This window comes from Chiloscyllium plagiosum, unplaced genomic scaffold (assembly GCF_037043375.1).
Source record: "Chiloscyllium plagiosum isolate Xiang-an unplaced genomic scaffold, Cpla_swu_hap1 HiC_scaffold_10, whole genome shotgun sequence".
NCBI lineage: Eukaryota > Metazoa > Chordata > Chondrichthyes > Orectolobiformes > Hemiscylliidae > Chiloscyllium > Chiloscyllium plagiosum.
In genome coordinates this window covers 86,732,808-86,747,904 of record NW_028270148.1, presented here as the reverse complement: position 1 = coordinate 86,747,904, position 15,097 = coordinate 86,732,808, and the positions used below count along the sequence as shown (strand labels likewise).

The 15,097-nt window shown below is 41.7% G+C and overlaps 1 protein-coding gene across 5 annotated transcripts in view; it reads right to left on the bottom strand.

Moving 5' to 3' along the window:
- The window catches only part of map3k4 (mitogen-activated protein kinase kinase kinase 4), a 216,128-nt gene that overhangs the window by 30,391 nt on the left and 170,640 nt on the right, over positions 1 to 15,097 (bottom strand). For all 5 annotated transcript variants that reach the window (XM_043696303.2, XM_043696305.2, XM_087991522.1 and 2 more), the window contains 2 exons: positions 10,066 to 10,182; positions 4,915 to 5,015 (listed from right to left, as the gene is read on the bottom strand). In XM_043696303.2, coding sequence (XP_043552238.2) covers positions 4,915 to 5,015; positions 10,066 to 10,182 — 218 coding nt within the window. The remainder of the gene's footprint in view (positions 1 to 4,914; positions 5,016 to 10,065; positions 10,183 to 15,097) is intronic.

Here is a 15,097-nt window from a genome sequence, read left to right as displayed (position 1 = left end):
ATACTTTCACTGTAGATATTAATTTTTTCATTTGGAGTTAGAAGTGTTTTGTCAAGCCAATTGATAGAATGAGGCCCACTTTAGCTATGGGGACAATAAGGACTGCAGATGCTGGAAGTCAGAGTCAATAGATGTTAAGCTGGAAAATCAAAGCAGGTCGGACAGCATGATGACCTGCTGTGCTTTTCTAACTTCACATCTATCCACTTTGACTATGTGGTTTTTCTCAGGCAACTTTTCATACTTCACTTCATGAATTAGAACATTGTAGAAGATGCAGAAGTACTCACTACTGTCAGGACCTTCCTGTATTCAAACCACTGGCACGATATTTAAAGCCCAGCTGCAAACCAATTACATAATGCAAGCCAGGAACTGCCCTTCACATTGTGATGCTGTGCCATCATCATGGAAGACATGGCCCAGAAAATTAAGTTAGCCCCCTGCTTTGCTGATAGTGACTGGAGTGCTGGTGGACTGTACTGTAGAAAGGAGGGCAGTGATTTATCATGCAAACCAGCAAAGGAGGCTACGCCAGGCAAATTGCCTAGACCCAGACAGTGGCCTGGATAAAATGGAATGCAAAGCAGCACAGAAAGATGTTTGAGTCATCTTCTGTGCTTTGAGAGTTCAAGCGCCACCATCTTCTCTCAGATACATCAAAATCACAGGCCACTGCACATACTCTCACCAAGAGCTGCACATTCAATGGCTCTCACACATCCTCTCCTTCCAAACTACTAACCTTTCCTGCTCTCTGTATTTCTCACTCCTTCACTGGGTCACCTCACCATCCCTTCCGCTACTGCATCACCACCAACAGCTCTTCCAATCATAGCATACTTAATCACAGTCTCAGAAAAAACTATCTATCAATTGATCTGAGAAGGTGAAAAACAATGGCGAAGTGGTGGACATAAAACTCTTCACATCACGAAAAAAAAGTATTTGAGCAAGCTGGAGAAGAGCATGACAACTCATGGGGAGAGGGGTATCCCAAAGAGCAACCAAACTACTAAGCTTCATTATGCTGGGCTGCGCATTACCCCCATTATGATCGCCAGTAACTCATTCTTAATTTGCAAAGCTTTATCTGTCTTACACAACTGATTCCCTTTCTTTGCTTGTGCAAGCTGCAGCAGTATCCAATTTCCCTCTGTTCCAAAACAGTCACAAAGACCCTTAATTCCAGCTCAGAGGATGTACTGACAAGACTTTCAGCTAGATCTTCAAACAACAAGCTCAAATATTCACCTTGCTAGCAACTCTTCTAGATTTGACTGAAGAGCACAGTCTAGTGAGCGCATCACAAGTTTGAATCTATGAAACAAACGGGGGAAGTAATGCCCTAGCCCTCTGGTACTCAGAGGACTGCCTGAGAACAGTTACCTGATTACCGCTAAGCCAACACTGATCCCGTGGTCTCGCCATTACTGATTGTTGAAAACACAGACAGTTACAGGAACATCAGGCAAATTTGACAGAGGCATTCTGTAAGCTGGATCAAAAGGTTAGAGGAGACCACCCATATCATCAGTCCAATGCTGGCTTTGTCATCTGGACATTTTCATGGAGAGATTGGCAACCACCATGGACAGTCAGATCCAGTACACCATCTACTTGACAGACACACAAATTTACAGTATTGTTCTAACCATGTGCTCAGCTTCATGGCAAGGCCAGAAGTGAGCCGTAGCTCATTTCAGGTTCTTCTTCCTTCCAGCAAGATGAGGAGTTGCAAAATTAGGAAGAATTGTCAAACACAGGATCTCTAGAAACTTCCTCCCAGGAGATTCCAGAGAGGCCCATCTGCTTATGATGTTAAAGTTTGTATGTCATCACTGAGAAGGGTGAGCCTGCAACTGAATGACAGATTTTGGGCGGCACGGTGGCACAGTGGTTAGCACTGCTGCCTCACAGCGCCAGAGACCCGGGTTCAATTCCCGCCTCAGGCGACTGACTGTGTGGAGTTTGCACGTTCTCCCCGTGTCTGTGTGGGTTTCCTCCGGGTGCTCCGGTTTCCTCCCACAGTCCAAAGATGTGCAGGTCAGGTGAATTGGCCATGCTAAATTGCCCGCAGTGTTAGGTAAGGGATATATGTAGGGGTGTGGTTGGGTTTCGCTTCGGCGGGGCGGTGTGGACTTGTTGGGCCGAAGGGCCTGTTTTCACACTGTAATCTAATCTAATCTAATCTAATTTTCAGTGGGCCTGGACACTCTAGGCATCCATCCCAGCTGCAGTAATCAGGTTTCAAGTTGACATAGTGGGAGGGAAAAGACAAAATATACCTGGGTACACAGGTTATACAGCTAAGTTATTATTGCAATTACATCACTAAGTTATCTTGCACTTCTGTAAATAAAAATGCACTTGCACTCAAAAAGTCAGCTCTGGTTTCTGTTGCACATGGTTAAGCCACATCTGACCAATGAGCAGCTTTCTCAGACATTGCAAAGATGAAAGAAGTTGTAATAACCAAGGACTGCTCATCTCTCACAAGCATCCAATTTCCTGATTGCAGATTGCATCAGATGTTATTAATCCTTGAACAGTGATATTGGTCACTACAGCTAAGATGTTACATTTTAACGTGAGTCAATGAGGCTAAACATAATGTGCAAAGTTTGTGTTAGGGCCCACCCTGCACATATCTTCCATATTGACACTGTGTGAGAGAGTACTGAATCAGAGATAATTCCACACATCTTTGAAAGGAAAGATCCATTACATCCAGACTTGGAAAGCACAGAGTCTGTCTGGGTACAGTTGAGGAACCGCAAAAGGTAAAAAAGACCCTGATGGGAGTTGTGTTAAGGCTTCCTAGCAGTAGTCAGGATATGTCGGGGGTGGGGGGAAACAGGAGATGGAAAAGGGATGCAAGAAGCAATCTCTATTACAATAATCATGGGGGACTTCAACATGCATTGTTGAGCAATTAGGTTGGTAACAGATCTCAAAAAAGGAACTCATGGAATGCATATGAGATGATTTTGTTTTGGACCAGCTTGCGGCAGACCCCAAAGGAAACTGGCAGTTCTGGATTAGGTGATGTATAATGAGGAAGACATTACTTAAGATGAAGGAAGCCTTAGAAGACAGTGACCATAATATGACAGAATTCACCCTGCAGCTTAAGAGGGAGATCTGCACACAGATGATTGGAAGGTGAGCCAAGCAGGGAAGATAGTGGAGCAGCAATGACAGGAGTTTGTGGGGGTAATCTGTGATGGAAGCAGAAAGTCCTGCAAAGGAAGAAGAAACATCAAGGGAAGATGAGGCAACCATGGCTGACAAGGAACATCAGGGAAAGTACAAAAGTAAAAGAAAAAGCATACAATGAAGATTAGTGAGAAGCCAGAGGATTGGGAAGGTTTTAAAAACCAGCAGAAGATAACTAAAAAAGCATTCAGGAGTAGATGATGAAATAGGGCAGTAAGCTAGCTTGTAAAATAAATGAAAATTGCAAGCAATTTTTTTTCTAAGATATCTAAAAGAGAGAGTCAAGAGTTGACCTTGGACTGCTAGAAAATGAGGGTGAAGTACTAGTAATGGGGATCAAAGAAAGGCGGAGGTTTTGAATAAGTACTTTGCATTAGTCTTCACAATGGAAGACACCAACAGCATATGAAACTTCGTGAGAGTCAGGGGACAGATGGAAATGTTGTAGCCATCACTAAGGAGAAGGTGCTGGGAAAGCTGAAAGGTCTGACAGTGGATAAATCACCCAGACCAGATGGACTACACCCCAGAGTTCTGAAGGAGGTAGTTGAGGAGATGTTAGAGGCATCAGTGGTGATCATTTAGGAGTCACTTGAGTCAGGGAGGATCCCAGAGGACTAGAAAATGCCAAACGTTACACCTCTGTTTAAGAAAGGGAGATGGAAGACAGGAAACAATGGGCTGGTTAGCCTGACCTCAGTCACTGGAAAGAGTCCATTAAGGATGAGATTGCAGAGTACTCAGAAATGCATGGTCAAATAGGGCTGAGACAGCACAGCTTTGTCAAGGGAAGGTCATGCCTGCCAAATCTGTTGGAATCCTTTCAGGATGTAATGAGCAAGTTAAACAAAGCCCAGCCAGTTGCTGAGATATATTTGGATTTCCAGAAGGCCTTTGACAAGTGCCACATGGGATGCTGTTAAATAAGATAGCAGCCCATTGTATTAGGGGAAAGTTACTGGCATGGATTGGAGGACTAGCTGACTGGCAGAAGGCAAAGAATATGGATAAAGGGGTCTTTTTCAGGATGGCAGATGGGATTACAACTATTCATGTTTTACATTAACAATCTGGACAAAGGAACGGAAGGCATTAATTCTAAATTTGCAGATGACAAAAAGATAGGTGGAGGGGCAGGTAGCACTGAGGAAGTGGGGTGGCTACAGGAAGGCTTGGCCAGCTAGAAGAGAGGGCCAAGTAGTAGCATATGGAATACAATGTGGAGAAGTGTAGGTTACGCACTTTGGTAGAAAGAATAACAGTGTAGACTATTAAATGTGGAAAGATTTCATGAATTTGAAGTACAAAGAGACTTGGGAGTCATTTGTGAATTCAAATGCTCTGGAGCAGAACCTTGATTGCAGGAGTTCAAATATGGAATTGCAAGAAAGATAGACATGATTTGGGAGGTGACAGAACATTCAAAGAAAATAAATGGGAGCCTACAGTTATGACAGGAAGGTTGTAAAGTTAGGGGTGGTTGGGATTAACTAATTTTTTTGGGTGCAGCAGATTTAATGGAGATGAGAACAGTATGTGAAGAGAGAAAACCATTAACAAAATCAGTAAACAGTGGCCAGGAAGGGAAGTTGGGTGTTCAGCAGTTTGATGCAAATAGGGTGGACAGGGTCAGTTATTGGCTGTTATAAAACACCATCTTAAGTTCCTTACATCAAGGAACCGCCACTTCCTTACCCTCACGATCTTCAGTGGGACTGGAATGTCGGCTTAATGACTTGAATTGCAGTTCAGCTGCTATGGACGCTAGACGGTCATTTTCAGGGACACTCGAACCCCTATTTTCAAAGAACAAAATCACATTAAAACTATTCTAACATATCTAACACATTTCAAATTTTTACTGGCAAAGCACTTGACATTATATCATGTGAATATATTTTTAAAAACTGGAAACACAATGCTTCCTGTGTGTATTTCAAGGAATTATTTCAGATTCTTGTCACCAGCCACACTAACTTTACGCTCTTTATCAAATGAGACTGGCTGAAAGTTAAAAGGGGTCAGATGCCACCGATATACTGAGCACGTGAGAACAAGAGGAGGAGCACATCATCAGCTCCTGTAGGCATGTTAATCCAAAATGACAGGTACAAAAAGTGAACTGCTGATTGCTTGACTGTTGAAAGCAAGTGCAGACAAACTCAAAGAGAAGTAAATTTAAGGTGCTACTGATGAGTGGCTGAGTAAAAGGAGTTTACAGAAAGTTTACTATACAATTTGTTCTGAATAAGTGACAAATTCACCTTTCACTGAAACTTAATGACCCATCAATGCAGTATGCTTAATACATTACAGCCACAACGTTTAATTTTTAATAAGCATGAATCACCTAGTGATTAAATCAAAGACCAATCTTCAATATGGGAAACAGAGCTTAATTGTATTTTAACATGATCTGTCAAGTAATCTCCCATTTGAAATGTGAAGATTTATTGCTGTTTAAATGTAAAAACATACACTACAGCAGTGTTGATGCAGTAACAGTAAGGTGTAACACTAACAAGATGTATTGCAGTAACTCATCAAGGTTTCTGACTGCAACTTCCAAACATTTAAATCGGGAGTAGAAGTAGGCCATTTGGCCATTCAGCTTGCTCCGAACTTTTAGAAGTAGACAAGCAGGAGGCTGGAGGAGAACAGCAAGCCAGACAGCATCAGGAGGTGGAGAAGTCAGCATTTCGAGTATACTCTTCTTCAGGAATGGAAATGGGGATATGGGGGAGCTGCAGATAAGGTTTGGCGGTAGCGGATTATGGGTGGGGAGAGGGTTGGAATGGCGCAGTAGGGATAGGTGAATACAGATGGTGGGTATGAATTGGTCGGTTGATGGGAGGAATGAATCCCATTAGTAGCTGGAAGGAAGGATTGGGGGAATGGAAGGGAGGAGGTGGGGCTAGAGAGGGAGTCAGGGAATGGGTGGGAAGGTTATTTGAAATTGGAGAACTCACTGTTGAGTTCTCTAGGCTGCCCAGACAGACGATTGGGTGCTGTTCCTCCAACGTACGGTCTGATTCACTCTGACAACGAAGAAGGCCGAGGACGAACATTTCAGAGATGGTGTGGGAAAGGGAATTGAAACGGGCGGTGACTAGGAGGTCAGGTTGGCCCTTATAGGCCTGGCTGAATTGCTCAACAAAACGTTCCCCTAGTTTACATTTGGTATCCCTGATGTAGGGAAGACACATTGGGAGCACCGGATGGAGTAAACTAGGTTGAAGAGACAGGTGAACTTCTATAGTAGGAGAGAGGTAGTGTGCCTGCAGGTTTTACACCTTTTATGGTCGCAGGGGAAGAGAGTGGCGTGAACCAAGGAGTGACAGAGGGAATGGTCTTTGCAGAAGGTAGAGATGGGTGGGGAAGGGAAGATGTTCTTTGTGGTGGGGTCCAGTTGGAGTTGGCTGAAGTGTTTGAGGATGATATGCTGGATGCAGAGACTAGTGCAATGGAATGAGAGAACAAGGAGGACTGTGTCTTTATTACATTTAGTGGGTGGGGAATGCGGGGGTTTAGAGCAGTGAAGTGGGGCATGGAGGAGATGTGATGGAGGGCTGTCTGGATGATAGACAGTGAAAATAGGTGGGATGCTTGTTAGTGGAATGTCTCCTCATCAGAGCAGATGCAACAGAGACAGAGGAATTGGAAAAACAGGATGGAGGTTTTGTAGCATACAGGGTAGGAGGTGGTGTAGTCCAGATAGTTATGAGAGTCTGTGGGTTTGTAGTAAACGTTAGTCCATAAACTGTCGCGAGAGATGGAAACAGAGGTCAAGCTAGGGGAGGGAGGTGTTCGAGATAGGCCAAGTGAATTTGAGGTAGAGTGTAAATTGCTTGCAGAGTCGATGAACTGCTTCAGTTCAGCCTGGATGCAGTATACGGTACTGATGCAGTCATCAATGAAACGGCAGAAAAGTTGGGGAAGAGTATCTGTGTATGTGCTGAAGAGGGACTGTTCCACGTAGCCGATAAAAAGGCAGGCATTGCTAGGGCCTATGTGAGTGCCCACGACCACCCCCCTGGATTTGGAGGAAATGGGAAGAATTGAAAGAAAAGTTATTGAAGGTGAGGACTAATTCGGCAAGGTGTTGGAGGGTATTCGTGGAAAGGGATTGTATGGGTCCTTGGAGGGGAAGAAACAGAGGGCACTGTGGGGAATGGACGGGTATAAAAAGACTGCACGCCCATAGTGAAGGAGCAGCACTGGGGGCTGGGGAACTGCAAGTTTCTGAAGAGGTGGAGGGCATGGTTGTGTCCTGGATGTAGGTGGGAAGCGCCTGCACCAAGGGGAGAGAATAGAGTTGAGGTAGGAAGAAATCAGTTCAGTGGGGCAGGAACATGCGGAGATGATGGTTTGGTCAGTGTAGTTGGACTTGTGGAGCAGGTAGAACTGGGCAGTGCAGGGCTGGGGGCCTACGATATTAGAGACGGTAGAGGGGAGATCACCAGAGGTGATGAGGTCACGGACAGTGTGGAAGATGGTGGCCTGATGGGCCATCGTTTCACAGAGCACCTCAGACAGACCCAAAAGGGCCAGCCTGACCTCTCGGTCACTGCCCACTTGAAGCCCCCTTCCCACTCCCTCTCCAACATGTCCATCCTCGGCCACAGTGAATCAGACCGCAAACTGGAGGAACAACATCTTATCTCCCACTTGGGCAGCCTACTGCCTGGAGAACTCAACATTAAGTTCTCCAACTTCAAATTACCTTCCCACACATCCCAACTCCCTCTCCAGCCCTGCCTCCTGCCTTCCATTCATCCTACCAACCCTTTTTCCCAGCCACCAACTGGATTCATTCCTTCCATCAACCAACAAGTTCATACCCACCATCTGTATTCACCTATCACTACCTCACCACTCTGCCCCTCTCCCCACACAGACCCAACCCCCTCTTTATCTGCAGCACCCCGTACCCCCATCTCCATTCCTGAAGGAGGATTATAGCCGAAATATAGATTTCTCCACCTCCTGATGCTGTATGGCCTGCTGTTTTCCTCCAGCTTGTCTACTTTGGATTCCAGCATCTGCAGTCTTTTTGTTTCTAACTGAACTTTGAGAAGATCATGGTTCTAATTCTACTTCTCTGTCTACATTCAATTTCCATTCACTTCCTTGCTAATTAAAAATTATTGATCTGTCTTAACAATACTCAAAGATCATATTTCCAATGCTCTCATGGATAGAGTTCCAATGACACAATTCTCAGATTTCTCATCTTGATCTTGAATATGAGGCATCTTATTACTCAGTCTCCAAGTTCTAGTTTCCAACTACTTGAAGTAAACTCTTGCTCTGTGCATCAAATTTCTAAGCCTGTATTCTGTTTTCCCAGTGAAGTCTTGCACTCTGTATTGCCCTTTAATACTCATTTTTCGCTCTTTTCTGAAGCGAATTTTCACTTTCTGCCATTCACTCTGCCCCTTCATAAAATGTATTGTTGGTCTCTATGCCACCTCTTCCTAAAGTGAACTCCTACTTTGTGCTATCCTTTTCCACCCATAACCTCTACCATCTAGAAGGATAAGGGTGGCAGATGCACAACATCAACACTTGCAAGTTCCCATCCAAGCCATCCCAATGTGGAACTATATTACCACTCTTTCACTGTTGCTGGATCAATTCTCTTTCTAACAGCACTGTACACATACTTAGACCACAGGGAAGGGCTGTGATTCACAAAGGCAGTTCACCACCATCTATAACAGACAATTATGGATTGGCAATTAATGCCAATCTGAACAGTAGCATTCACATCCCATCACTGAATAAACATATCATTTATTTCTTCCTGTTTAAAAAGACAAGGTCCTACTATATTGCCTCCTTAACCCTACATTTTCAAGCACGTGACATTAAAATGATATAAAAGATATTATCTACTAAAGCAAGATACTATAGCAAGTAATGTAATAACAATTAGCATCAGCCTTCGTTATTGTAATGAGATTCTGATGCTAAAAAGAATATTAAGGTATTAGAAAATTTGATTAGAACATCTTTCAATTGATTGAACTATATAATTTGATAGGGAAAACTGAAATAAAGAGTATTTCTTAAATGATGAGAGATTGAGAGAAGATGTCCATAGGGTGTCTTTATTCATAAATTACTAATGGCTACTGTCAAGTACAGCATGCAATTCGGAAAGCAATTATATTTTGGCCTTTGTTCCAAAAGGATGAGAATACTGTACTGGAGTAAAAAGGTTTTGCTGCAGTTGTACAGGGGCATCAGCAAGACTCACCTACATAATTCTTTAATATCCTGGAGTACTATGCACAAATATGGCTTTCTTACAAGACGAAGAAGACTGGATTTATATTCACTAGCGCTTAGACGAATGAGATGTGAACTCACTGAATCATATAACATTCTTACAATACTCACAATGCAAATGGAAATGGTCATTTCCCAGCTGTAGGATCTAGAATTGGGGACAGTCTCAGAATAAAGATATAGGCTATGTAGGACTAAGGTAAGGAGAAATGTCTTCATAGAGCACCGAATCTTTAGAATTCTATACCTTAGAGGGATGTGGAAACTTGAGTACATTCAAGATAAAAAAAATTGGAAGATCTCTAGCTATTAAAGATGTCAAAGGATATGGGGTCATGCAGGAAAATGGCATTAAGGTAGGCTAGCCATGATCTAGTTGAAAGAAACAGCAGGTTTGAGAGGACAAATAGCCTACTCTGTCCCATTTCTCTGTGTGCTGCAAAACCCTTTAAATCATAAGAACATCAAGGTTAAATATTTCTCTCAAATGATGTGTGCAAAATATTGTACAGCACCATAAACGGTATGTGTCCCTGTTATGGGTGAAAATACCTTAATTCATTAGCAGTGCTTGCAGATTTGACGAGATTGAGGTCACCAATTATAGGAGGTGAACGAATAACAGCAGCAACACATTGGTTCCGCACTTCACAGCCAAGACTCCTCGGGCTGTTATAAAAGAGATATAGAAGACAACATAACCATTAAAATATAGCTGAGAATACAAGAAAAATAAATGAAAATGACATGCAGTTTTCATTTCTATAGAGATAACATTTGTGGTTTGATATCAAAATAAATCTCAGCATTAAAATACTGACCTAATTTTTGCATTGAACATAACAATCATAAAAACAATAATTGCCTTAAAAGCTATTCTGCAAAATGGAGTTCCACCAGTATTGCTAATAAGAAATAAAACTATAGCACAAATTAGCTAAAAGCATTATCGTGTAGCAACCAAAAAATGATTCTAATGAACTGTAATAGAAAAATACCAAAATACCTAGTGTTCACTGTAGGATTATTTTGTTTCCAACTTATCAACTGGTTTTATGAGGGCTTAAAAGCTAACAGACATCTAAGACAAGGTAACAGTCTGACCAACACAACAGATCATCATTAGAAACCAAAAGTTAACATACCTTTGGTTTAAGAAAAAAAACTACTAGTGGGTTATCACATGAACAACTGAGTTGGTTAGTTCTTGGTTTAGAATAAAGTTTAGAATTTGTTTTTCTCAATAGAGTCAAGTAACAATGATCTCACACACATATTAACAGCATGCAGTACAAGTCACACTTACCATTATAAGTGTTGAGAGCAGCTGGCAAAATCAACGAATCACAGACAAAAGGGGTACACAGTAGCATACGGCTACATCACTGGTCTAATAGCCCAGGGGTCTGGACTAATTATCCAGAGACATGAGTTCAAATCTCATCACGACAGCTGGGGAATCTTAATTCAACTAGCTAATTAAAATCAATCTGGAATTTATAAATCTACTACAAGTAATGACTTCCTGATTGCCATAAAGCTAATTTGCTTTAAGGAAGAAAATCTGCCTTCCTCATCTGGTCTGGTTGTTAAATCAGTCTAGTTATTATGCAATGCGATCGACTGTTAACTACTGTCTGAAATAGCCTACCATTGTTTTATCAAGAATGCTTTAAATCAACATTAAAGGATAAACTGGATTGTTCACTTGACACTGACCTCAATACCCAGATTCTAACAGGACAAACTCAGCCCTGCAATCATCCCCAGCTGCGGGCTGTGCCAAAACTGGAAAAGCTATTCCACAGACAAATCTAGCAACAGCCTAGCAGTTATACGGAATTACACCATTCAGCCAACTTGCCAAATTCCTCCATTACCACATCTGGGTATATACTGTCACACTAGGATGATGGACCCAACAGAGATGCCAGTACAATGGTATACTGTGGCGAGGGAGTGACTGTGAGATGCTTCAACAGTGATTGCAGAACCCATGATATCTCGCAACATTACTTCAAACATCAGCAAGGAATCTGCTGCCTTTCTTTACAAATGCAATCCCAATTTTAAAGATCCAACATATGAATATTTTCTATATTTATGAATAGCTACTTTATAACATCTTGCAATGTGTTCTGACTTGCACACAAATCAACTTGAAAACAAAATTGAGAATTGGAATCCAGCGACTACCCTTCATCTCTCATGTTGAAAGCTACTTCGAACAAGCATCAAGTGTAGCAAAGACACAAAATTATTCATTTTCATGTCTATCACCAATTGTAAATCAATTGCAATGTAACTTGACTCTTTCTTCCGGAAGATACAACTAACAGATTGTTGAAAGAAAAAGAATACTCCTGACCTTGTCGTCATTTTTCAAACAGAATACATATTCACAACAGACAACTGACCAATATAGAGTCTGTGTACACCATCAGGGCACAAACACAATGCTAAATGGAATAGACCAGAACAGGGTATTCCATGACGAACTGTGGACCAACAGCAGAGGGATTTAACTCCAATATACCTAGTTTTGCTGTGCACAGGTCCAGTGCATGTAGACATGCCCTCTCCCATTTATGAATAAATAGCTCCACTACCTTGTGGATATTATAGGAGAATTGAAGGCAAAAGCATTAAAATCCAACATAGAATCTAAGGTAGAACCCAGAGGCACACTGATAACCAAGTACAACATCTTTCCAACAACCCTGAAACTAAGTTGATCCTAAACATGGCTCTTTACATTCCTTTGACCTCAACCAAGGGTCTCCATTAATTTATCCACACTTGCACTCTGTAGAAGAAATTCCAGCTTTGTTATTTTTCCTGAAGCTGTATTTTGTTCAGATAAATCCATTGGCAAAGATTTATCTCCCAAGGGCAATATTTCTTTGGAAGGGGAACAAACGACAACTGATTTTTAAAAATCAGTACAGAACAATTTGCAGTTATCCGAACATCACTTATCCGAACAAGATCCCTGTACATGCATTTCAATTGAAGTAGGAAAATTCTGTTCCTCATCCAGTTAATGCATCATTTTATAAATCTAAACAGGAATATAGACGCAAGTATGTTTTAATAAAGAATTAACTTCAAATATATAATTGAGATGTAACGTTAGAGGTAAGTCTTCCACTTTTTATAAAAAGGCTCTCTGATACTTATTCTCCCCGAGAACAAAGGCTTGTGACAATTGTTTTCCTCAGCTTATTCTCTGGGGAGTTCAATCAAAAAATGCACTGGCACTTTTCATTTCCATTGCTTTTTCCACACATTATCCCATGAAGACTTTTTTTCCCAAACAAAGCTGACAAGAAAATTTAATGTAACTTTTGATGGGGGAAGAGCAAATCCTTGTGAGTTAGCGCACATGAAAATGAACAGGAGAAACATTTGACGGGAGGAAGCACGAGGAAAACATTACCCCCTAAAATAAAATTGATGAGAGGAAGGAAACTGAAGTCAGCAAAAAACTTCCCCCCTCTCATGTTTCCCCTATACTTTGCGTCTCTCTCTCTCTCTCTCTCTCTCTCTCTCTCTCTCTCTCTAAGGGCTCAGCGGTCGCAGAGGAGGGAGGGACAACATTTGGTTAAGCTGGGCGGCGGATCAACACCGAACAGAAAGATGCCGGTAGCTGCCGAGGACCAGGATAAAACAGAGGAAAACATCAGTGAAAGATTTCACTGACTTCAGTCAAACTCTAGCCAAAGTGATTTTATTTGTAAAATATCATTCATTTTTAAGCAATATCCAGTGTTTGTACACATTTTATCAATTGAATGAAATTAAAACTCTGTAAACATGCTTTCTTTGTAATTATGTTCAGTATTGCTTCCTTTGTTTACAATCAGATCAGTTATCCAAACAAAATACTCCCCACCCGTCTCGTTAGAATAGTCAAGCTTGTTCTGTATTCAGTTTTCAATAAATGAGTTTAAAAACAAAAGACCAATTTCACAACACAGGAGACAGCAATTCCAAATGATAAACTCAACACAAGTGGCATGGAGAATGGGTGGTGTAGGATGTCTCCAATAGTGGGACGGTTCACCGTATGTCACCTGTCAGCCACCAGGTTTCTCAAATTGAACAGCCCCAAATAATAAGGTGCTGACTCACCACAGTCCATCAGTCCCAATCGGTACTTGGAGCCTAGAATCTCTGCTCAACAACTGAATGGAGCAGAGGTGCAAACCATGCAAACTTCACCATGCAAACAAACAAAAAAAAAAGAGAATGCCAACACCTTAACTGATAAGCTGGATTGTTAGGATGATAGGGATTGGAGGGTTTGAATTATAGGGAGAGGCTGTATAGGCTGGGTCTTTTTCTCCTGGAGTGTCGGAGGCTGAGGGGTGACCTTAGAGATTTATAAAATCATGAGGGGCATGGATAGGGTGAATAGCCGAGGTATTTTTCCTATGATGTGGGAGTCTAAAGCTAGAGGGCATAGGCTTAAGGTAAGAGGGGAAAGATTTAAAAAGGATCTGAGGGGTAACATTTTCATGTAGAAGGTGGCGTACATATGGAATGGGCTGCCAAAGGAAGTGGTGGAGGTGTTACAATTACAACATTGAAAAGGCATTCTGATGGGTATATGAATAGGAAAGGTTGAGAAGGGTATGGGTCATATACTGACAAATGGGATTAGGTCAGATTGGGATGCCTGATTGGTGATGAGTTAGACTGAAGGGTCTGTTTCAGTGTTTTATGACTATGACAGGCACAGGATTGACTGATAACTTGCAGGTGATTGACAACCCATACAAGACACCTATGATCAACATAGAATTTGACGCAGTAAATGTTGACAGCTTCCCACAAGGCACTATGGTTACTGAGAACATATTTTTGAAAGAAAGTATACTACACAATCATTTGATATGCGAAGTTCAGTGAAATACACATACAAGGAATAGGCTATGCTGCTGTTAGGAATTATCCAGTCTCTCTGATTGAACAAATGGTTCAGAATGTCATCTATTTTCAACTCAAAAATAACTTGAGTATCTGTGCTCAAATACTGAAATGAAATGAACAGAAAAGAGGCCCTTTGAATCTGCGCTGTCATTAAATACAATGATAGCCAATCATCCAACTCAGTACCCTGTTCCTGCTTTCGCCCCATATCCTTTGATCCTACTAGCCCTAAGAACTATAACCAGCTTCTTGAAAACATTCTATATTTTGGTCTCAATGCCTTTCTGTAGCAGATGATTCCCCAGGCTCACTACTCTCTGGATGAAAAAAATGTCTTCTAATCTTATTCCTAAACGGTTTTTCTCATCCTGCAACCCCCAGTTCTGAACTCCCTAGTCATCAGGAATATCTTTCCTGCATTTACCCTGTCTAGCCCTGTTAGAAATCATGGTTTCTATGAGATTCTCCCTTCATTCTGCTGAAGTCCAGTGAATATAATTTTAACTTGTCAGAGCTGCTATCCCAGGAATCAGGCTGTTAAACCTCCCTTCATAGCTCGGGCACCGTTCCTCAGATATGGAAGACTAAAGCTGCACAAAATACTCTAGACGCAGTCTCCTTAAGACCCTGTATAATTGCTGCAAGACAT